The 26,021-nt window shown below is 35.6% G+C and overlaps 1 protein-coding gene across 1 annotated transcript; it reads right to left on the reverse strand.

Moving 5' to 3' along the window:
• Positions 1-1,815: 1,815 nt before the first annotated feature.
• On the reverse strand, positions 1,816-26,021 carry LOC143242132 (ras-related and estrogen-regulated growth inhibitor-like protein). Its single transcript, XM_076485431.1, has 4 exons — positions 25,974-26,021; positions 25,608-25,801; positions 5,019-5,142; positions 1,816-2,070 (listed from the first exon to the last, which is right to left on the reverse strand). Exons 1-4 carry the CDS (start codon positions 26,019-26,021, stop codon positions 1,897-1,899), a joined length of 540 nt encoding a protein of 179 aa, XP_076341546.1. The 3' UTR covers positions 1,816-1,896.

Genomic DNA, 26,021 nt, shown 5'->3' on the forward strand with positions numbered 1-26,021 from the left:
GTTAGAGGGCATTCGAACATCAGTTGTTTTATATGTTTGTTTGTTTTTTGAATTTCGCGCAAAGCTACTCGAGTGCTATCTGCGCTAGCCGTCCCTAATTTAGCAGTGTAAGACTAGAGGGAAGGCAGCAAGTCATCACCACCCACCGCCAGATCGTTCTCGAATGAATGTGAAAAGTTAATAAAATCCACATCAAAATAATTTAGTAAAACAAAAGATAGGGTAATTGTTGCTTTGTTTTCAGTTCATTTTTTTACCCTAAATATTGAAGAAACAACGCTTTTGCAAAATATACAAATTAGTTTCAGCATTTCCTTCATTACATGGACATGTGCGATCTTTCGCCCGGTAAAAAATTTGATGATATACTTACAGCTCCACCTTGAACATGTCGTTATTTCTTAACACACTTATTACTCATAGTTTCGATTCACGCGAGTTCTAAGCAGATACTGTCCTATAATTCAGATGTAGAATGTTTGTAGTATTAATTATCTGTGTTTGTTTGTTTTCGTTTGTTTTGAATTTCGCGCAAAGCTACACGAGGGCTATCTGCGCTAGCCGTCCCTAATTTTGCAGTATAGGACTAGAGGGAAGGCAGCTAGTCATCACCACCCACCGCCAACTCTGGGGCTACTCTTTTACCAACGAATAGTGGGATTGACCGTAACATTATAAACGCCCCCACGGCTGAAAGGGCAAGCATGTTTGGTGCGACCGGGATTCGAACCCTCGACTCTTGAATTACAAGTCGAACGCCTTTACGCACCTGACCATGCCGGGCCCCAGTTATTTTATATTAATTATATTGTATATGTTTTTATAATTCTACTTAGGTTAAATTCATTGAATATGATAATATATTTACAGAATTATGTTAATAGACAAACAAAATCTCAAACGAGAAAACAAATAAAAACCAAGCCTTAATTGGCTTAGATTTTTTTAAATTCTTAACAAAGTAAAGTAAATATTTTGGGGTATTTTAACTGCTGTAACAATTTCTAATCCAAACATAGCAAGTTTGAGGGTAGTTAGTGAACACGTAAATCATTCTGTAGGGCGGTACCTTATATTAAAAAAAACGTTCCAACAAGCTATTTCAATAAACTAAACCTAACTCAGAAGTAAACCTCAGCACTTCTCAAAGAAAGCGTTGAAAACGTACAAGTGTAAAATAATGGTGTAGTGATACATTTTATAGCGCCAGAATCCTGTTCAAAATTTGTCAGACGTACGATGACAAAGATATTTAAAACCTTGTTTTTTTGGGGAGTCCATTTACTTTTAATAAAGAAAGAATATATAGCACTGATTGTTTGAAAGTACCTACATTTGTACTGAATTTAATAAATATCAACTTTCTCTCCAGTGGCACAGCAGTATGTCTGCTGACTCTCACCTCTGTAAACCGGGTTTCGTTACCTGTGATGGGCAGAACACATTTAGCCTATTGTGTATCTTTGTGCTTGATTCTAAACAATAAAACAATCCGAGAGAAGATACTATATTGTCAACAATTTTATCACACACACGATTTAATGGAATAATTATTTTACTTTTTTTTTTAAGATTAAACGCAAAATATTTATTTATCCTTCACGCGACCTCTATATTTTAGTAGTCAAATTAGCTACTCTCGTCCACTGTTCTGGTATAAATACTCTGAATTAACATACGAGTTTAACTCCATGAATTATTCTCAAAAATTATTCAAAAGAAATGTATTTTAATTCATTAGAGTGTGTGTATGTAGCAAAGCTACATCGGGCTATCTGCTGAGTCCACTGAGGGGATTCATTAGAGAATGCATATTTATTCTCAAAATGTCGGATGTTGTCGTGAATGTTACAGAAATCAAAGACAGAGATATTTTTGTCGTTCAAACTTTTCTAATTACATCGTCAGAGTTCGGTCTTGTCGGATTTCGTGTTCTGTTGTGGGCCGATTTCTCCTCCACCAGCTGTTCAACGTGGAGTTTCCCGCACTGTTTCTTCTTGGATTTTGAATCCTGGGCGTGAGTACAGAAAATGTCGATAGGCGTCGTTTTTGTTCTTTATTAATGAAGACCTGCAACATTGTAAAGTAATGATGCAATAAGAGGTAAGTTTACCTCAATGGTAAACATTACAAAAAAAAACATTCAACAAAATATGTAACTAAACATAGCTATCTTTCTCTCTGTATGTATAAATATGTTTATAAGAACATAACATCCCCCAGTGGCTCAGCGGTATGTGTGCGGACTTACAACGCTAAAAATCGGGTTTCGATACTCGTGGTGGGCAAAGCACAGATAGCCCATTGTGCAGCTTTGTGCTTAATTCATAAACAACAACAACAGCAAGAGTATAACAAATACATTCAAATATCACCAACGTCATAATGTTTAAAACCTTACAGTCGTCTAGGCATTTTAACCATTCAATATGAACGAACAAAATAAATCTTCATATTGCATCATTATCTAAGAAGCACAAAAATTAAAAATATCTACATCTTTAAACACTTGTTTGTGTAAAATTAATCATTAACTAGTTTTTGTATTAAACTTCAATTTCTTCGTCACTGGTGAACTAAAACACCCATCTACTTAACATACAACACGGGGCCCGACATCGCCAGATGGTTAAGGAACTCGTCTCAGAACCTGGGAGTCGCTGTTCGAAACCCCGTCGTACCAAACTTGCTCGCCTTTTCAACCATAGGGGCGTTATACTGTGACGGTCAATCCCATTATTCATTGGTAAAACAGTAAACCGAGAGTTGGCGGTGGGTGGTGATGACTAACTGCCTTCCCTCTAGTCTTACACTGCTAAATTAAGGACGGCTAGCGCAGATAGCACTCGAGTAGTTTTGCGCAAAATTCAAAACAAACAAATCAAATCTTGACACAGATATGTCTTTTTTATCGTCTTTCATGACGCCGAGACATACCTTTAGCTGCTGTAAAACACTTGTGGTTAGTTGTATACCTTTAGCTATTCCAGAATACACGTGGTTCGTCACATGCCTACAACTATTTTAAATACACGTGGGTAGTTGCATACCTACAACTATTTTAAATACACGTAGTTAGTTGCATACCTACAACTATTTCAGGAAGCATGTGATTAGTGCGTGGTAAAAGAAAGGCATTATTAAAGACTGGCTTCTTTTAGATCCATGTGCGTTAATACATTCATATCGCTTCACAATTACTGGTAAAAATGAATCAACTTAAAAACAAAATAACAAAACTAAACCACACAACTGTCGAAACCTTCGTACTAAGTGTTGTTATGATGATGAAAAACTCGGTTAACACCAACAAATGAAAACTAATATTTCTACATTGTTAGTTAAACCACTTCTCTGGATAACATCCTTGTCTCTAGTTCTAAGGATTCCGGATTTGAAACATAATAATAGTACTTTTAGGGACTACGTAAGCGAACACGTACTGATAGATTAATTAATAACATGTATATACAACCAGATGTACTGGTGCAAGGTCCCCCAAACTATTTTGTTTCAAGAGTAAATAAAATCAAAATTAAGAGTAACAAAGTTCATATATTATGCTGTGTTGTGGTTTACAGAGTGCATAATTCTTCTCGTGATTCATGTCTTGTGCACGTTGTACTGCCGTCACGACAGTACAAATTGCAACGTCAAGCGTCCTTTATACGACCTCATTTTAGTGTCTACTGACTGACTAACAGACACCACGTGGTGCGAATGATTAAATGAGGTATACAAAATATTAGTGTTGTTTGCGAGCGTTTTTTTTTTCATAGAGCATAACACCGTGTTATATAGCTTCCATACTGTTTGTCAAGGTACGACTGTGCAATACTACTACAAAAGTTCTGTATTATTCCCATTAATTGAGAACGTACATATTATCATTGTATTACATATGCCTGGACTCAGTGCCAATTTTGTGTTTATCACTCCCAAACCGCTACTGACCCATAAACATGCTTCACTGTAGTTCGTCAAATATGTTTGTACTTTTTATAGCAAAGCCACATTGAGATATCTGCTGAGCCCACCGAGGGGAATCGAAACCCTGATTTTAGCGTTGTAAGTCCGTAGACTTACCGCTGCTTCAAATATGACACCTCTCTCTTCTATGCTGTATGACCGAAAAAACTATCGTTCGTCGTTTCCTAAATCTTTGATTAATCCGTAGAGAGCAGACGTTTCCAGATTTGCGCGTTCAACTGTTTGTGGTCTGATTCTCATTTGAACATTTTGGATTTGTTACTTTCTCTTCTCTTAGCAGGTTTACATCACTGAATTCCAGGGTTTGACTTCCCGCAGTGAACATAGTGCCGAGAACCCACTGTGAAACTCTGTAGTAAAATAAATAAACAAATTATTATTTCCAGCAGCCAATGTGTGTATCACTGTTCTCGAGGTAGCATTCATATGTGCATTCATAGACTGGTAGGCCCAGCATGGTCAGGTAAGGCTCTCGACTAGGTTCGAATCCCAGTCACACCACACATGCTCGCTCTTTCACATTATGATGTGACGGTCAATCCACTATTTGTTGGTAAAAGAGTTGCCCAAGAGTTTATAGTGGGTAGTGATGACTAGCTGCCTCCCCTCTAGTCTTACATTGCAAAATTAGGGACGACTAGCGCGGATAGCCCTCGTATGGCTTTGCGCGAAACTCAAAACATACAAACAAATTATAGACTGGTTGTTGGAAAATAATCTGTATTCGTCTGTCGTCTATCTCGTAAATGAATACCTGAAATACTTCACTTAGAAGAATTTCATTCTCTTCAAGCACTTTGAACAAACACATCACCAGTTTCACGTGACACGCATTTTATTCTCACGTGATAAAAGGATCGTTAGTATTTGTCTTTTATACCATTTCCCTTAATGCATGCGTGTGCGTGTTGTTGGTTAACTAACAATGCTGCTAATTAATTTTAATCATGCTTCATAATTAATAGTCTGAAATATTTGCAACATTGAACAGTAAGGTCGGATATTATGACAATTATATTCAAGTTTACCTGGTACAGAATCTCTTGAAATGCTGATTCCACATTTTGAGCTTCCCGAGCAGCAGAACATTCATAGAATGTACATCTTGGATAAATAAGAGTCACTCGCTGGCCTTCCTTGGAGCATACTACTCTAAAACAGCAAATAAGAAAAAAATCGTTTAAAATCATCCACAGTCATTCGTTAGCCTTCCTTGGAACACTCTACCTCTAAAAATACCCAATAAAAACACTTTTTAAGGTCGTGTGGGGTCACTCGTTGACCTTCCTTGGAACACCCTACCCCTAAAAATACCCAATAAAAACACTTTTGAAGGTCGTGTAGTGTCACTCGTTGACCTTCCTTGGAGTACCATACTTGTAAAAATACCCAATAAAAACATTTTTAGAGGTCGTGTAGTGTAACTCATTGACATTCCTTGGAGCATACTACTCCTAAAAATACTCAATAAAAAACTTTTTAAGGTCGTGCAGTGTCACTCGTTAACCTTCTTTGAAACACCCTACCCCTAAAAATACCCAATAAAAACACTTTTTAAGGTTGTGCAGTGTCACTCGTTCACCTTCTTTGAAACACCCTACCCTTAAAAATACCCAATAAAAACACTTTTTAAGGTCGAGCAGTGTCACTTCACTCATTGTCTTTCCTTGGAGCACCCTACTTGTAAAAATACCCAATAAAAACACTTTTTTAGGCTGTGCAGTGTCACTCGTTGACCTTACCCTTAAAAATACCCAATAAAAACTTTTTAAGGTCGTGTGGGGTCACTCGTTGACCTTTCTTAAAGCACACTACTCCTAAAAATAGCCAGTAAGAAACACCGAATAAAAGTTATCCATCAAAGGTATAATTTTGCTATATTATAAAAGTCAACGTTGTTCAATGGAAAATAAACACTTTAAACGGTAAAATCTTGACAAAAAGAGCAAATTATTGCAGGCTTTTCTTATTTTTATACATAACAATGTATAAACTGCGTTACGCAAATAATCGTTATTTCAACACAACTGTTTATCTGCTGCGTTTCGTGCAAAGCTACTCGCGAGCTATCTACGCTGGCCGCTGAAATGATAGGTTAGGGTGAGAGTACCGTGTTTCTCCGATAATAAGACCTACCCATAAAATAAGACCTAGTGTGATTTTTGGGGATAGTTTTAATATAAGCCCTACCCCTAAAATAAGCCCTAGTTAAGAGTGGCAGGAAGAGGAAAGAAATAAAAAAAATTAATTTATTAATTAGTTTAATAGTTAGTTAATTAGTTTGCTTAAGTATTAATCAGTTAATTTAATAGTTTAATAATAGTTTATTTTAAATGGTTAGTTTAATAGTTTTACTTTGTAACTTCATTTTTTTAATATATCAAAATAAGACATCCCCCTAGTGTCATATTTTGGAGTGAAAATTAATATAAGCCCTGTCTTATTTTCGGAGAAACACGGTAACTAGTCAATAGCATTCATCACCAACTCGTGGGCGACTCTAATTAAATAGTAGGATGTAACGATTATTTTCACAACATTCCTGTGATTTTAAAGTGCGGAGTGCGATTTTATTCACTGAACTAAGGATCGCTGATCGTGGAACTTCAAATCCGTTGTGAGGCAGTTAACCATTGAGTCACGTTCTTTTTAAACAGGTTTGTACTTTTGATACCATGGTTCTAGTTATTGTTCATCTCGCTGATTCATGTTGGTGACAACATAAATAACAATAGTATGGTGACCTTTTAGGCCTCGCATGGCCAGGTGGTTATGCCCCTGGACTCGTAATTCGAGGGTCGCGAATTCGTATTCCCAACACACCAAACATGCTCGTTCTTTCAGCCGTATGAGTGTTATAATGTTAGGTCAATCCCACTATTCTTTGGCAAAAGTGTAGCCCAAGAGTTGGCGGTGGGTGGTGATGACTAGCTGCCTTCCCTCTAGTCTTACACTGCTAAATTACGGACAGCTAGCACAGATAGCCCTCGAGGAGTTTTGTGCGAAATTCAAAAACAAACAAACAAACTTCGATGTTACCTAAATTTTGAACCCTTAAATGACCTCAAACAATCTTAATATTTCATAATGATTTACTTACAATATTTATACAGATCCTAATTAATCAACACGGTCTGTGCAAAGAAAACATTTTAGTGAAAAATACGCTTACCTAAATATTGAACAATATTATCATGTTTCATATATGTGTTTATATAAGATATTATAATCTATGGAAATAAGGTTCTAATGTTATGAACTTCATATGTATAAGTAAGTACAAATTTTACCTGATATTTGATATGGATCAATATGTGTGTGTGTGTGTTAGCAATAATCACAACGAAGATAAACGCATGATAAGTTCCTTCAGAAGGTTATTATTGGCTTGGGCTGCATTCAGAAAAATATTACGTAACTGTAAATGTTCATCTTTAAGTTTTACAGTTACGAATTGTTTAGTAACGTGGTAGTTTCAGAGAAACAGGGAAGTAAACTGGTCACCATGTTTCAGTTATTGACAAGCTCAGTCTAAGAGTGTACATTTCAGACTTGTTATTAAAGTAAAAAGAAATTAAGCATAGAACAAAATCATTCAAAACCAAATTCGAGCTTTAGACGGACAGGAAAATAAAAGAGAAGACGATAAAAATATTTGTTTTGAAGTAAAGTGCGAAGCTATCGAAACCAGGATTCTATCGTTTAGAGTCTCCGTGTATACTGCTGTGCCACTGAGGGGGGAGAGCCAAACGAAAAAAAAAAGATAATTCATTAGAATGTCACTTAAGTTCACGCACAAGTGGGACAGTAGAAAAGCGTTCAGTAAGAACGGCAGCATACAAAATGAGTAATCAGTTTTTCTCTACGAACCACCCTAGCCCGGCATGGCCAAGAGTGTTAAGGCGTGCGACTCGTAACCTGAGGGTCGCGGGTTCGCATCCCCGTCGCGCCAAACATGCTCGCCCTTTCAACCGTGGGGGCGTTATAATGTTACGGTCAATCCCACTAGTCGTTGGTAAAAGAGTAGCCCAAGAGTTGGCGGTGGCTGGTGATGACTAGTTGCTCTAGTCTTACACTGCTAAATGAGGGACGGCTAGCACAGATAGCCCACGAGTATCTTTGTGCGAATCTCAAAAAACAAACAAACCACCTTGTGCCAGAGATAGTAGATGAGCCTGTTGTGAAAATATGTTTAACACAGGTGTTCTTAACAAATTCTAACAAACGGAGAAAGTTTCAAGTAACTAATTTCTCTTGTTTTTCATTCTTTTCATTGGGCATGGAATCATGACCAACAGTTAGACGAACACAGAGCTGTGTATTCGTCCACAAGAAGCAACACGTTGAGAGTTCGATTGTTGATGTTTCGCGTTCTGTTACTTCCCCACACACAAACAAAATTAAGAGGAGCATTTTGGACCGTGGGTGCGTTATAAGAGTGACGCTCTATTCCAACTATTCTGTTTGACAAGAGTTGATGGTCGGTAGTTGATTTGTTATTGATCAGCTGCCTTCCGTCTTGTATAGTATTTATATTTAGTTGAATTTCGCACAACGTTACTCCGTCTAGACTAAATAGCAGTGAATATGGCCACCTACAACTTTTGCCCCCTCTAGCGGCATGTCTGCGAACTGAAGTAATGAATTAAGTATAAAAAAACTAAAATATTGCTTTCCCATCAGCAGATGTTTACATTATTTACTCTTTTAGAAGAATAAAATAATATTCGTTATTATAATACAAAAGACGCTTTAAAAGTGAGTTAACTATAACAATAAGAAATATCAAAACTTTCTTATTTATCTACTATTTACTACTATTATTTCATTGACAGAATTACACGTCGCCATAAGAAAAAATAACAACTATACGTGAAATGTGCATCATGGCCCGATTTTGCATTTTCTTAAAATTAAATAATAAACTATTGTTTGTTTGTTTATTGTGAATTTCGCGCAAAGCTACATGAGGGCTATCTGAGCGAGCCGTTCCTAATTTAGCAGTATAATACTAGAGGGAAGGCAGCTAGTCATCACCACCCACCGCCAGCTCTTTTTACCAAAGAATAGCTAGATTGACTGTCACATTATAACGTTCCCACGGCTGAAAGAGCGAACATGTTTACTGTGACGGAGATTCGAACCTGCGACCCTCGGATTACCTTAACCACATGGCCATGCTTGGCCAAACTATTGTTACAAATTCACATGGAAAAATGTTAATTCCTGTTATAAAGTACACACATGGCCCAGCATGTCCAGGTAGTTAAGACACTCGACGTTCGTGGGTTCGAATCCACGTCACACCAAATATGTTCGCCCTTTCAGCAGTGGGGAAGTTATAAAGTGACAATCAATCCCATTATTCGTTGGTAAAAGAGTAGCCCAAGAGTTGGCGGAAGATGGTGATAACTAGCTGCCCTCCTCTACTCTTACACTGCTAAATCAGGGACGGCTAGCACAGATAGCTCTCGAGTAGCTTTGTGCGAAATTCAAAAACAAACAAACTCTTACTCGTTGAATCTGGAATCAATGACCTCTATGAGTGTATTCAAGAGTTATTGAGTGTTTGGGTATTTAAGACTAACTTTATCTGCAATCTTTTCATGTGTGCTAAGATCCCATTGTTTTTACAAAACAAAGCAAAACAAACCAAGAACGTAAATCTTAAACAGTATGAATGAAGACAGAAATACTTTATCACATATAAATCGCATTTAATGTTTCTCATTTTTCAAGCTTTACAATTAAATCTTTTTTATCAATACATCAGACAAAATTTTCATTCCAAATCAATTGAGACGTGTAAAAACAAACATCTGACACCGTAGTGATAAGGAGCCACAGTTTCATCACTACATTGTCTGCCAAAAAATATTTTTAATTATTTAGTTTTATGTTTATTGCTTTCGGTTATGAATAATAAATCTGTTTTTATACTTTGACAGAAATAAAACAAAAACTGTAAGCATAATTAAATACTTATAGATCAATTGTCATTACGTGGTATTGTTAAAAATTGTTTTGCTTTTTTTTTTGTCAAGCACAATGAGCTATCTGTGCATTGTCCGCCGAAGGGCTCGAATTATATCGTTTCAAGCTGTGTCGATTAGCCATCAGGGAGCATCGAAAAAAACTAAGTGCGAAGTACAATATTATACAATAATAACTCCTAGAGAGAACCTTTAATAAAAAACTTAAAGTACAAAACAGATAATATCGTAAGAGATGATTAACAAAGATTAAACACATCCGAATTAAAGGTTAAGATAAAGATGACTTGTTGTAATAGTCTAAATTACCAGCAAAATGTATCCTAGTGTCTAAATACGGAAACATTATTACCGTGTTTCTCCGCTAATAAGACCTACCCATAAAATAAGACCTAGTGTGATTTTTGGGGATAGTTTTAATATAAGCCCTACCCTTAAAATAAGCCCTAGTTAAGAGTGGCAGGAAGAGGAAAGAAATAAAAAAAATTAATTTATTAATTAGTTTAATAGTTAGTTAATTAGTTTGTTTAAGTATTAACCAGTTAGTTTAATAGTTTAATAATAGTTTATTTTAAATGGTTAGTTTAATAGTTTTACTTTGTAACTTCATTTTTTTTAATATATCAAAATAAGACATCCCCCGAAAATAAGCCCTAGTGTCATATTTTGGAGTGAAAATTAATATAAGCCCTGTCTTATTTTCGGAGAAACACGGTATACACTTTACTTTTCTCACGGGTGCTCTTTTCCTTTTTAATATACATTCAATCACAAAACAGAAAAAGATCGAAGAGGTACTTTTTGATAATTTTCTTCAAGAAAAGCACTAAAAATGTTTTGATTAGAATAGTCGACATCTTATGGACATGTTTATTGTACACATTTACAAAATTAGCTGGTTACTTTATTAGGAACCCATATAATATTCTGTTGAACTACGTTTTGTGGCAATAACGCCCTATTAGTATGAACAAAAAGTCGTTCTGCAAATAGTCTTGAATGTATTTTGTATGATGGCAACTAGTTATATCAGGAGTATTAGTAGTAAACTTCGTCACTCCTGATGGAACAGGAAAACAGTAGAAATTGTGACTTCCAGATTCATTTTAAGTTAATCAATCGGGTGACTTAAAATTTTTTATTTGACTTCATTTATTTTACTCGTGAAGAAATATGATTGAAGTCACGTGTTCTTGGAAACGATTTTGGACAAAATGAGCTTTGCGGGTCGTTTCAGTGTCATTTTGGAAGACACTTTAACAACATAATCGGGTAAGTTTGATCAGTAACAGGATTTAGGTATACCCGGAATATTGTTTATCATTTTAAAGAAGTCAAAGACACCCTCACGTATTACAGGACATCTTTTCATACTGTAAAAGGTGTAATGCTATTCAGAACGTCTTCATTTGGCAGGTAATGGAACAATCTTCATAGAAGGTTAGATAAGAAATAATTAGGAGATAATTCTGGAAAATAAGCAGTTGTGGACCAAACAGCATCAGCGTCTAAAGGTGTGAAGTTCTCAAAAACGAAAAAGGCAGAATAAGATGTTAAAATCTCAATGGTTATGGAGGAGGCAGGAGAAGATGTTTGAATCTCAATGGTGATGAAGGAGGCAGGAGAAGATGTTAAAATCTCAATGGTGATGAAGGAGGCAGGAGAAGATGTTTGAATCTCAATGGTAATGAAGGAGGCAGGAGAAGATGTTAGAATATCAATGGTGATGAAGGAGGTAGGAGAAGATGTTAGAATATCAATGCTTATGAAGGAGGCAGGAGAAGATGTTTGAATCTCAATGGTGATGAAGGAGGCTGGAGAAGATGTTAGAATATCAATGGTTATGAAGGAGGCAGGAGAAGATGTCTGAATCTCAATGGTGATGAAGGAGGCAGAAGAAGATGTTTGAATCTCAATGGTGATGAAGCAGGCAGGAGAAGATGTTTGAATCTCAATGGTGATGAAGGAGGCAGGAGAAGATGTTAGAATATCAATGCTTATGAAGGAGGCAGGAGAAGGCGTTGGAATCTCAATGCTTATGAAGGAGGCAGGAGAAAATGTTAGAATCTCAGTGGCTATAAAGGAAGCTGAAGGATGCAGCACACCGAGACCACCAGTCTTCTTGGTAACCTTGCTAGTGAATAATTGTATTCTATTTTCTTGTCAAGAACCATTTAATAGATGACGTTAAACAGTTTCGTCAAAATAGCAAAGTCACTCAGAGGCATCGGCTATAAAAAACATCTTTTAGTATTTTTCGTGTCGTTTGGCTATCAGGTAGCGACGATAAGAGCAGTGTTGTGAGATCTCATAAACTGTCATGAAGACAGCAGTTAATAAGGGGACTGGAGTGTTTACTAAATAAATGTAGTATTCCGAAAACTGTGTAATCTTGAATGACTACACTCAAGGGAAGTCCAGTTCAGTCCACATTTTGATCAACGTGTATCATTGGATTATACTACTTTCGGAAAATTCCACTCTTCATCGGTAACCCTAAACACAAGTTAACCAAAGAAAGATAAGTTGAACCTATATCATTATAAAAAATATCACGCATATCAACAATGGCCGATGATACTTTTCTTCACTTCATCTATCTAATGCATAGGTTTATTTTAATAGTGACTACAAAGTATGTTTGATATTGGAGTGTTCTTCAACAGCTATAACTGCTTCTGAACAGTCTTCTTTGGTATCTCTCCTGCTCACCCACAAGGAGAGGAGGTTAGAAGAGGTGCCCTAAGCTTAGCCCGGCTAATCTTTTACCGATATGATAAGAGCATCTAGTGGGATCACTATTAGTATGGTCAAACTTAAGCAAATTGCAAAATCCTTTTAAGACCTAAGATATTAGGGCCCTCATGAACAATCATAACAGTGAATGTTACTTCAGTCATCGTACAAGAACTCAAATGATGTGTCATTGATATTGTTACCTTGTGCAAGATACGACGAGCCTGGGAAGAAAGGAAGAACTAAAGGAACAGGGAGGTAGTTATACCTACTTCTAGATGGGTGCACAACAAGAAGAGAAATTACAAAATTATAGTGTTGGCTTTACCATCAAGAATGAACTTATAAACAAAATGAATTAACTTCCTATTGGAATAAATAAGTACCTTATGACTCTTTCTCAAACTAGCACCAGTGTATATGTTCAGACTATTGATGTAGAAAATGAAATCAAGGACTAATTTCACTCCAACTCTTACCAAGTCCTTACTAGAATTTCAGAGGAAGAAATACTCTTACCAAGTCCTTACTAGAATTTCCGAGGAAGAAATACTCTTTCCAAGTCCTTTCTAGAATTTCAGAGGAAGAAATACTCTTACCAAGTCCTTTCTAGAATTTCAGAGGAAGAAATACTCTTACCAAGTCCCTTCTAGAATTTCAGAGGAAGAAATACTCTTACCAAGTCCTTTCTAGAATTTTAGATGAAAAAATACTCTTACCAAGTCCTTTCTAGAATTTCAGAGGAAGAAATACTCTTACCAAATCCTTTCTAGAATTTCAGAGGAAGAAATACTCTTACCAAGTTCTTTATAGAATTTCAGAGGAAGAAATACTCTTTCCAAGTCCTTTCTAGAATTTCAGAGAAAGAAATACTCTTTCCAAGTCCTTTCTAGAATTTCAGAGGAAGAAATACTCTTACCAAGTCCTTTCTAGAATTTCAGAGGAAGAAATACTCTTACCAAGTCCTTTCTAGAATTTTAGAGGAAAAAATACTCTTACCAAGTCCTTTCTAGAATTTCAGAGGAAGAAATACTCTTACCAAATCCTTTCTAGAATTTCAGAGGAAGAAATACTCTTACCAAGCTCTTTATAGAATTTTAGAGGAAGAAATACTCTTTCCAAGTCCTTTCTAGAATTTCAGAGGAAGAAATACTCTTACCAAATCCTTACTAGAATTTCAGAGGAAGAAATACTCTTACCAAGTTCTTTATAGAATTTCAGAGGAAGAAATACTCTTACCAAGTCCTTTCTAGAATTTCAGAGGAAGAAATACTCTTACCAAGTCCTTTCTAGAATTTTAGATGAAAAATACTCTTACCAAGTCCTTTCTAGAATTTCAGAGGAAGAAATACTCTTACCAAATCCTTTCTAGAATTTCAGAGGAAGAAATACTCTTACCAAGTTCTTTATAGAATTTCAGAGGAAGAAATACTCTTTCCAAGTCCTTTCTAGAATTTCAGAGAAAGAAATACTCTTTCCAAGTCCTTTCTAGAATTTCAGAGGAAAAAATACTCTTACCAAGTCCTTTCTAGAATTTCAGAGGAAGAAATACTCTTACCAAATCCTTTCTAGAATTTTAGATGAAAAAATACTCTTACCAAGTCCTTTCTAGAATTTCAGAGGAAGAAATACTCTTACCAAATCCTTTCTAGAATTTCAGAGGAAGAAATACTCTTACCAAGTTCTTTATAGAATTTCAGAGGAAGAAATACTCTTTCCAAGTCCTTTCTAGAATTTCAGAGAAAGAAATACTCTTTCCAAGTCCTTTCTAGAATTTCAGAGGAAGAAATACTCTTACCAAGTCCTTTCTAGAATTTCAGAGGAAGAAATACTCTTACCAAGTCCTTTCTAGAATTTTAGAGGAAAAAATACTCTTACCAAGTCCTTTCTAGAATTTCAGAGGAAGAAATACTCTTACCAAATCCTTTCTAGAATTTCAGAGGAAGAAATACTCTTACCAAGCTCTTTATAGAATTTTAGAGGAAGAAATACTCTTTCCAAGTCCTTTCTAGAATTTCAGAGGAAGAAATACTCTTACCAAATCCTTACTAGAATTTCAGAGGAAGAAATACTCTTACCAAGTTCTTTATAGAATTTCAGAGGAAGAAATACTCTTACCAAGTCCCTTCTAGAATTTCAGAGGAAGAAATACTCTTACCAAGTCCTTTCTAGAATTTTAGATGAAAAAATACTCTTACCAAGTCCTTTCTAGAATTTCAGAGGAAGAAATACTCTTACCAAATCCTTACTAGAATTTCAGAGGAAGAAATACTCTTACCAAGTTCTTTATAGAATTTCAGAGGAAGAAATACTCTTACCAAGTCCCTTCTAGAATTTCAGAGGAAGAAATACTCTTACCAAGTCCTTTCTAGAATTTTAGATGAAAAAATACTCTTACCAAGTCCTTTCTAGAATTTCAGAGGAAGAAATACTCTTACCAAATCCTTTCTAGAATTTCAGAGGAAGAAATACTCTTACCAAGTTCTTTATAGAATTTCAGAGGAAGAAATACTCTTACCAAGTCCTTTCTAGAATTTCAGAGAAAGAAATACTCTTTCCAAGTCCTTTCTAGAATTTCAGAGGAAGAAATACTCTTACCAAGTCCTTTCTAGAATTTCAGAGGAAGAAATACTCTTACCAAGTCCTTTCTAGAATTTCAGAGGAAGAAATACTCTTACCAAGTCCTTTCTAGAATTTTAGAGGAAAAAATACTCTTACCAAGTCCTTTCTAGAATTTCAGAGGAAGAAATACTCTTTCCAAGTCCTTTCTAGAATTTCAGAGAAAGAAATACTCTTTCCAAGTCCTTTCTAGAATTTCAGAGGAAGAAATACTCTTACCAAGTCCTTTCTAGAATTTCAGAGGAAGAAATACTCTTACCAAGTCCTTTCTAGAATTTTAGAGGAAAAAATACTCTTACCAAGTCCTTTCTAGAATTTCAGAGGAAGAAATACTCTTACCAAATCCTTTCTAGAATTTCAGAGGAAGAAATACTCTTACCAAGCTCTTTATAGAATTTTAGAGGAAGAAATACTCTTTCCAAGTCCTTTCTAGAATTTCAGAGGAAGAAATACTCTTACCAAATCCTTACTAGAATTTCAGAGGAAGAAATACTCTTACCAAGTTCTTTATAGAATTTCAGAGGAAGAAATACTCTTACCAAGTCCTTCTAGAATTTCAGAGGAAGAAATACTCTTACCAAGTCCTTTCTAGAATTTTAGATGAAAAATACTCTTACCAAGTCCTTTCTAGAATTTCAGAGGAAGAAATACTCTTACCAAATCCTTTCTAGAATTTCAGAGGAAGAAATACTCTTACCAAGTTCTTTATAGAATTTCAGAGGAAGAAATACTCTTTCCAAGTCCTTTCTAGAATTTCAGAGAAAGAAATACTCTTTCCAAGTCCTTTCTCGAATTTCAGAGGAAGAAATACTCTTACCAAGTCCTTTCTAGAATTTCAGAGGAAGAAATACTCTTACCAAGTCCTTTCTAGAATTTCAGAGGAAGAAATACTCTTACCAAGTCCTTTCTAGAATTTTAGAGGAAGAAAATACTCTTACCAAGTCCTTTCTAGAATTTCAGAGGAAGAAATACTCTTTCCAAGTCCTTTCTAGAATTTCAGAGAAAGAAATACTCTTTCCAAGTCCTTTCTAGAATTTCAGAGGAAGAAATACTCTTACCAAGTCCTTTCTAGAATTTCAGAGGAAGAAATACTCTTACCAAGTCCTTTCTAGAATTTTAGAGGAAAAAATACTCTTACCAAGTCCTTTCTAGAATTTCAGAGGAAGAAATACTCTTACCAAATCCTTTCTAGAATTTCAGAGGAAGAAATACTCTTACCAAGCTCTTTATAGAATTTTAGAGGAAGAAATACTCTTTCCAAGTCCTTTCTAGAATTTCAGAGGAAGAAATACTCTTACCAAATCCTTACTAGAATTTCAGAGGAAGAAATACTCTTACCAAGTTCTTTATAGAATTTCAGAGGAAGAAATACTCTTACCAAGTCCCTTCTAGAATTTCAGAGGAAGAAATACTCTTACCAAGTCCTTTCTAGAATTTTAGATGAAAAAATAGTCTTACCAAGTCCTTTCTAGAATTTCAGAGGAAGAAATACTCTTACCAAGTCCTTTCTAGAATTTCAGAGGAAGAAATACTCTTACCAAGTCCTTTCTAGAATTTCAGAGGAAGAAATACTCTTACCAAGTCCTTTCTAGAATTTCAGAGGAAGAAATACTCTTACCAAGTCCTTTCTAGAATTTTAGAGGAAAAAATACTCTACCAAGTCCTTTCTAGAATTTCAGAGGAAGAAATACTCTTACCAAATCCTTTCTAGAATTTCAGAGGAAGAAATACTCTTACCAAGCTCTTTATAGAATTTTAGAGGAAGAAATACTCTTTCCAAGTCCTTTCTAGAATTTCAGAGGAAGAAATACTCTTACCAAATCCTTACTAGAATTTCAGAGGAAGAAATACTCTTACCAAGTTCTTTATAGAATTTCAGAGGAAGAAATACTCTTCCCAAGTCCTTTCTAGAATTTCAGAGGAAGAAATACTCTTACCAAGTCCTTTCTAGAATCTCAGAGGAAGAAATACTTATTCATGTTGGCGACTTGAACGGTAAAGATGGAAAGGAGTCAGACCTCTGAAATGTAAAGAAGAAATAGGAAAACTTAATTTTAATAGCTTCCTCCCCTTGCTGCATAAGAGGGACTTACAATCATCAACAACTGTTTTGTCAGAAAAATAAGACGTTTTGGAAACAACTATTCTTCAAGCATTCGCACTTGTTTGACGACACAATGGTCTGTGCATGAAAGCACAAAGATGCTCATATTACATATAATAAATCAGGAACTAACAACTTTTGATACAATCAAAAAGAGGTGTAAAATGATTCATAAACAACATTATACATTTACAGTAATTCACTGTTAGCAATGTGCGTTATAAGCACAACGAAAGGCATGTTGTACTATTTACATTTGAGGTTAGCAGTATTCAAACTAGTTTCAATTACCTTATGATAGTTCTATATCGTGTTTTAAATGGTATGATTGAGGATAGTTTAATTCTGATTACTCTGATCGAATCAGTCAAATGGATCCCAAACTATTGTCCATTCCATTTAAGAAGGTTTTCAGCATTTTTTTCCTTTGATTAGTTTCCAGTGGTTGTCACCCAAGTTTTCTTTCTCTTTCTCAGGGGCAGCAATGTTTCATTATTATTGAAATTTTCACTACATTTTGATGACACATGGTTTTGAACAGACAGTCAAAGAAATGGTATGTAATATAAACACTTCTTATACTCAAGTACCTAACACGTTCCTTTCCAGTCTTACATATCTGTACTCTTACTCATTGCCTTGTAAACTATATTTAATATGTATTTCTGAATGGGTTGTAAACTCATCTTGTCATTTTACATACTGAACAGCTACCTTCCCCACCAGTGGCACAGCGGTATGTCTGCCTTGTAAACTATATTTAATATGTATTTCTGAATGGGTTGTAAACTCATCTTGTCATTTTACATACTGAACAGCTTCCTTCCCTACCACCAGCACAGCGGTATGTCTGCCTTGTAAACTATATTTAATATGTATTTCTGAATGGGTTGTAAACTCATCTTGTCATTTTACATACTGAACAGCTACCTTCCCTACCACCAGCACAGCGGTATGTCTGCCTTGTAAACTATATTTAATATGTATTTCTGAATGGGTTGTAAACTCATCTTGTCATTTTACATACTGAACAGCTACCTTCCCCACCAGTGGCACAGCGGTATGTCTGCCTTGTAAACTATATTCAATATGTATTTCTGAATGGGTTGTAAACTCATCCTGTCATTTTACATACTGAACAGCTACCTTCCCCACCAGTGGCACAGCGGTATGTCTGCCTTGTAAACTATATTTAATATGTATTTCTGAATGGGTTGTAAACTCATCTTGTCATTTTACATACTGAACAGCTACCTTCCCTACCACCAGCACAGCGGTATGTCTGCCTTGTAAACTATATTCAATATGTATTTCTGAATGGGTTGTAAACTCATCTTGTCATTTTGCACATTGAACACCTTCCTTCCCTACCACCAGCACAGCGGTATGTCTGCCTTGTAAACTATATTCAATATGTATTTCTGAATGGTTTGTAAACTCATCTTGTCATTTTGCACATTGAACAGCTTCCTTCCCTACCACCGGCACAGTGGTATGTCTCCCTTGTAAACTATATTTAATATGTATTTCTGAATGGTTTGTAAACTCATCCTGTCATTTTACACATTGAACAGCTTCCTTCCCTACCACCGGCACAGCGGTATGTCTGCCTTGTAAACTATATTCAATATGTATTTCTGAATGGTTTGTAAACTCATCTTGTCATTTTGCACATTGAACAGCTTCCTTCCCTACCACCGGCACAGTGGTATGTCTGCCTTGTAAACTGTATTCAATATGTATTTCTGAATGGGTTGTAAACTCATCCTGTCATTTTACACATTGAACAGCTTCCTTCCCTACCAGAGTCACAGTGGTATGTCTCCCTTGTAAACTATATTTAATATGTATTTCTGAATGGTTTGTAAACTCATCCTGTCATTTTACACATTGAACAGCTTCCTTCCCTACCACCGGCACAGCGGTATGTCTGCCTTGTAAACTATATTCAATATATATTTCTGAATGGTTTGTAAACTCATCTTGTCATTTTGCACATTGAACAGCTTCCTTCCCTACCACCGGCACAGCGGTATGTCTGCCTTGTAAACTATATTCAATATGTATTTCTGAATGGTTTGTAAACTCATCTTGTCATTTTACACATTGAACAGCTTCCTTCCCTACCAGAGTCACAGTGGTATGTCTGCCTTGTAAACTATATTCAATATGTATTTTTGAATGGTTTGTAAACTCATCTTGTCATTTTACACATTGAACAGCTTCCTTCCCTACCAGAGTCACAGTGGTATGTCTACCTTGTAAACTATATTTAATATGTATTTCTGAATGGTTTGTAAACTCATCTTGTCATTTTGCACATTGAACAGCTTCCTTCCCTACCACTGGCACAGCGGTATGTCTGCCTTGTAAACTATATTCAATATGTATTTCTGAATGGTTTGTAAACTCATCTTGTCATTTTACACATTGAACAGCTTCCTTCCCTACCAGTGTCACAGTGGTATGTCTGCCTTGTAAACTATATTCAATATGTATTTCTGAATGGGTTGTAAACTCATCTTGTCATTTTAAACATTGAACAGCTTCCTTCCCTACCAGTGTCACAGTGGTATGTCTCCCTTGTAAACTGTATTCAATATGTATTTCTGAATGGGTTGTAAACTCATCCTGTCATTTTACACATTGAACAATTTCCTTCCCTACCAGAGTCACAGTGGTATGTCTACCTTGTAAACTATATTCAATATGTATTTTTGAATGGTTTGTAAACTCATCTTGTCATTTTACACATTGAACAGCTTCCTTCCCTACCAGAGTCACAGTGGTATGTCTACCTTGTAAACTATATTCAATATGTATTTCTGAATGGTTTGTAAACTCATCTTGTCATTTTGCACATTGAACAGCTTCCTTCCCTACCACTGGCACAGCGGTATGTCTGCCTTGTAAACTGTATTCAATATGTATTTCTGAATGGTTTGTAAACTCATCTTGTCATTTTACACATTGAACAGCTTCCTTCCCTACCAGTGTCACAGTGGTATGTCTGCCTTGTAAACTATATTCAATATGTATTTCTGAATGGGTTGTAAACTCATCTTGTCATTTTAAACATTGAACAGCTTCCTTCCCTACCAGTGTCACAGTGGTATGTCTGCCTTGTAAACTATATTCAATATGTATTTCTGAATGGTTTGTAAACTCATCTTGTCATTTTACACATTGAACAGCTTCCTTCCCTACCAGTGGTCACAGTGGTATGTCTACCTTGTAAACTATATTCAATATGTATTTCTGAATGGTTTGTAAACTCATCTTGTCATTTTACACATTGAACAGCTTCCTTCCCTACCAGTGTCACAGTGGTATGTCTGCCTTGTAAACTATATTCAATATGTATTTCTGAATGGTTTGTAAACTCATCTTGTCATTTTACACATTGAACAGCTTCCTTCCCTACCAGTGTCACAGTGGTATGTCTGCCTTGTAAACTATATTCAATATGTATTTCTGAATGGGTTGTAAACTCATCTTGTCATTTTAAACATTGAACAGCTTCCTTCCCTACCAGTGTCACAGTGGTATGTCTGCCTTGTAAACTATATTCAATATGTATTTCTGAATGGGTTGTAAACTCATCCTGTCATTTTACACATTGAACAATTTCCTTCCCTACCAGTGTCACAGCGGTATGTCTGCCTTGTAAACTATATTCAATATGTATTTCTGAATGGGTTGTAAACTCATCTTGTCATTTTACACATTGAACAGCTTCCTTCCCTACCAGTGTCACAGTGGTATGTCTGCCTTGTAAACTATATTCAATATGTATTTCTGAATGGGTTGTAAACTCATCTTGTCATTTTACACATTGAACAGCTTCCTTCCCTACCAGTGTCACAGTGGTATGTCTGCCTTGTAAACTATATTCAATATGTATTTCTGAATGGGTTGTAAACTCATCCTGTCATTTTACACATTGAACAATTTCCTTCCCTACCAGAGTCACAGTGGTATGTCTACCTTGTAAACTATATTCAATATGTATTTCTGAATGGTTTGTAAACTCATCTTGTCATTTTACACATTGAACAACTTCCTTCCCTACCAGAGTCACAGTGGTATGTCTGCCTTGTAAACTATATTCAATATATATTTCTGAATGGTTTGTAAACTCATCTTGTCATTTTGCACATTGAACAGCTTCCTTCCCTACCACCGGCACAGCGGTATGTCTGCCTTGTAAACTATATTCAATATGTATTTCTGAATGGTTTGTAAACTCATCTTGTCATTTTACACATTGAACAGCTTCCTTCCCTACCAGAGTCACAGTGGTATGTCTACCTTGTAAACTATATTCAATATGTATTTTTGAATGGTTTGTAAACTCATCTTGTCATTTTACACATTGAACAGCTTCCTTCCCTACCAGAGTCACAGTGGTATGTCTACCTTGTAAACTATATTTAATATGTATTTCTGAATGGTTTGTAAACTCATCTTGTCATTTTGCACATTGAACAGCTTCCTTCCCTACCACTGGCACAGCGGTATGTCTGCCTTGTAAACTATATTCAATATGTATTTCTGAATGGTTTGTAAACTCATCTTGTCATTTTACACATTGAACAGCTTCCTTCCCTACCAGTGTCACAGTGGTATGTCTGCCTTGTAAACTATATTCAATATGTATTTCTGAATGGGTTGTAAACTCATCTTGTCATTTTAAACATTGAACAGCTTCCTTCCCTACCAGTGTCACAGTGGTATGTCTCCCTTGTAACCTGTATTCAATATGTATTTCTGAATGGGTTGTAAACTCATCCTGTCATTTTACACATTGAACAATTTCCTTCCCTACCAGAGTCACAGTGGTATGTCTACCTTGTAAACTATATTCAATATGTATTTTTGAATGGTTTGTAAACTCATCTTGTCATTTTACACATTGAACAGCTTCCTTCCCTACCAGAGTCACAGTGGTATGTCTACCTTGTAAACTATATTTAATATGTATTTCTGAATGGTTTGTAAACTCATCTTGTCATTTTGCACATTGAACAGCTTCCTTCCCTACCACTGGCACAGCGGTATGTCTGCCTTGTAAACTGTATTCAATATGTATTTCTGAATGGTTTGTAAACTCATCTTGTCATTTTACACATTGAACAGCTTCCTTCCCTACCAGTGTCACAGTGGTATGTCTGCCTTGTAAACTATATTCAATATGTATTTCTGAATGGGTTGTAAACTCATCTTGTCATTTTAAACATTGAACAGCTTCCTTCCCTACCAGTGTCACAGTGGTATGTCTGCCTTGTAAACTATATTCAATATGTATTTCTGAATGGGTTGTAAACTCATCTTGTCATTTTACACATTGAACAGCTTCCTTCCCTACCAGTGGCACAGCGGTATGTCTACCTTGTAAACTATATTCAATATGTATTTCTGAATGGGTTGTAAACTCATCTTGTCATTTTACACATTGAACAGCTTCCTTCCCTACCAGTGTCACAGTGGTATGTCTGCCTTGTAAACTATATTCAATATGTATTTCTGAATGGTTTGTAAACTCATCTTGTCATTTTACACATTAAACAGCTTCCTTCCCTACCAGTGTCACAGTGGTATGTCTGCCTTGTAAACTATATTCAATATGTATTTCTGAATGGGTTGTAAACTCATCTTGTCATTTTAAACATTGAACAGCTTCCTTCCCTACCAGTGTCACAGTGGTATGTCTGCCTTGTAAACTATATTCAATATGTATTTCTGAATGGGTTGTAAACTCATCCTGTCATTTTACACATTGAACAATTTCCTTCCCTACCAGAGTCACAGTGGTATGTCTGCCTTGTAAACTATATTCAATATGTATTTCTGAATGGGTTTGTAAACTCATCTTGTCATTTTACACATTGAACAGCTTCCTTCCCTACCAGTGTCACAGTGGTATGTCTGCCTTGTAAACTATATTCAATATGTATTTCTGAATGGGTTGTAAACTCATCTTGTCATTTTACACATTGAACAGCTTCCTTCCCTACCAGTGTCACAGTGGTATGTCTGCCTTGTAAACTATATTCAATATGTATTTCTGAATGGGTTGTAAACTCATCCTGTCATTTTACACATTGAACAATTTCCTTCCCTACCAGAGTCACAGTGGTATGTCTACCTTGTAAACTATATTCAATATGTATTTCTGAATGGTTTGTAAACTCATCTTGTCATTTTACACATTGAACAACTTCCTTCCCTACCAGAGTCACAGTGGTATGTCTGCCTTGTAAACTATATTCAATATGTATTTCTGAATGGTTTGTAAACTCATCTTGTCATTTTACACATTGAACAGCTTCCTTCCCTACCAGTGGCACAGCGGTATGTCTGCCTTGTAAACTATATTCAATATGTATTTCTGAATGGTTTGTAAACTCATCTTGTCATTTTACACATTGAACAACTTCCTTCCCTACCAGAGTCACAGTGGTATGTCTGCCTTGTAAACTATATTCAATATGTATTTCTGAATGGTTTGTAAACTCATCTTGTCATTTTACACATTGAACAACTCCCTTCCCTACCAGAGTCACAGTGGTATGTCTACCTTGTAAACTATATTCAATATGTATTTCTGAATGGGTTGTGAACTCATCCTGTCATTTTACACATTGAACAACTTCCTTCCCTACCAGAGTCACAGTGGTATGTCTACCTTGTAAACTATATTCAATATGTATTTCTGAATGGTTTGTAAACTCATCTTGTCATTTTACACATTGAACAACTTCCTTTCCTACCAGAGTCACAGTGGTATGTCTACCTTGTAAACTATATTCAATATGTATTTCTGAATGGTTTGTAAACTCATCTTGTCATTTTACACATTGAACAGCTTCCTTCCCTACCAGAGTCACAGTGGTATGTCTACCTTGTAAACTATATTCAATATGTATTTCTGAATGGTTTGTAAACTCATCTTGTCATTTTACACATTGAACAGCTTCCTTCCCTACCACCGGCACAGCGGTATGTCTGCACACTTAACAATGCTAGAATCCGGAATAAAGTAATAATAATGTTTAAAATATTGTGAGAAAACAATGGCATAAGTTATGTACAATCGTTTAAATTACTTTCTTCTTCGCCAGTCTTTGATGTCTTTGATGACGTTACAAGCCATCACGACGTCAGTTGTAAATAAACGTCAGCATATAATAACTAGGTTATTTTAGGATCACAATTCATAAAAACGAAAAAGAACTTTCCACAAACTCTCCAGTGTAGAGTGAAAGTCGTCCTACAAGAACATATTCAGCCAAACTGCAAAACAATATTGAGGACGCTTGGAGAGGTGGTTCTGGTAGGTTTGTAGACAAATAGAATTTCTGGGGTTCCGGTTTGTTCTTCCGTCTTTCTTGTAACAACAGACTTATAAGCCTTGCTTGTTTAATTTTCTTTTAACGTTAGTTGAAATTTTCTCAACTTAACTGCAACGTCTTCTTGTTTCAGTCCGCATGCAAATGTTTCAAACAGTGGTATTAGTATTCTCTCCTGAATGGCTTTAGGTTTATTAAATGTATTCCATAACATCACAAAATATCAGTATGGAGATTCGTAAAAAAAACAAACTTTATCAATAAGATTTTAGCTCTTTTATTTTGGTTGTTGAAACGTAGTGAACGATCTTCGAATTTGATACATTTTACTTCTTGTATTTTATATATATATTTTTTTCTTTTTGACGTGATTTTTTAAAGGAAGAGGCCTTGTGTCCTCTCTTTCTCTACGAGTGTTAAGTGATAATAAAACCATATATAAGTCATCATGCAGAAGTTTCCGATTTATGGTAAAATTCAACATTAAAATGGTACGGTGCGTGAAAATAATACTATAATCTTAAAGCATGTAAAACCTGAAATTTCACAGATGGCGACACTTATGTACTATGGGCTGAAAGTTGATTAGCTAAAATAATATTTATTATAAAAATCACTTTTTACCATTAATGATAATTAAAGGATGAAACTGTTAACTGTTTCTAAGGTGTTATTTTTAATCTGGAGAATAAAAATAAGATATTTACAGAATGCAACGTTTTACTATATTTCTGTTTAATCCAAAAATACGACTTTACTTTTAAGTGCTTTTCAGAAACAAAGACTGATCTAAAAATAAAATTCACAACAGACCTGTAATGACCCAGGTCTTCTTTGTTCGCAATCAAAGCCATTGGTGGCTGACCCTCTTCACCGAAATCTTCATTAAGGAGTTTCAAAAGTTCTCGCGCTTTTACGAAACTACGTTTGTCAGTAATCGAATAGACGATGACGTAACCATCTGCACCCTCAAGAAGTCCCTTCGATTTGAGTGACGTAAAAGATTCCTAATAGAGAGGATAAAATGTATCTGTGAATCTGTGTGAAAATTGGTGCTTCTATTTTCGAAAGGAGGAAAATGGAATAGTGATAATAATAAAACTATTAAAAATACCGCTAAGATAAAATGTTTAATATAGTTAGATGTCATTCTCTTCATCGGATATAAACTCAACTTACTATGAAGTCAATTATTAAAGCAGCTAATGCTTTGATAATTAACCTCAT

Source organism: Tachypleus tridentatus, unplaced genomic scaffold (assembly GCF_004210375.1).
Source record: "Tachypleus tridentatus isolate NWPU-2018 unplaced genomic scaffold, ASM421037v1 Hic_cluster_11, whole genome shotgun sequence".
Classification (NCBI taxonomy): domain Eukaryota; kingdom Metazoa; phylum Arthropoda; class Merostomata; order Xiphosura; family Limulidae; genus Tachypleus; species Tachypleus tridentatus.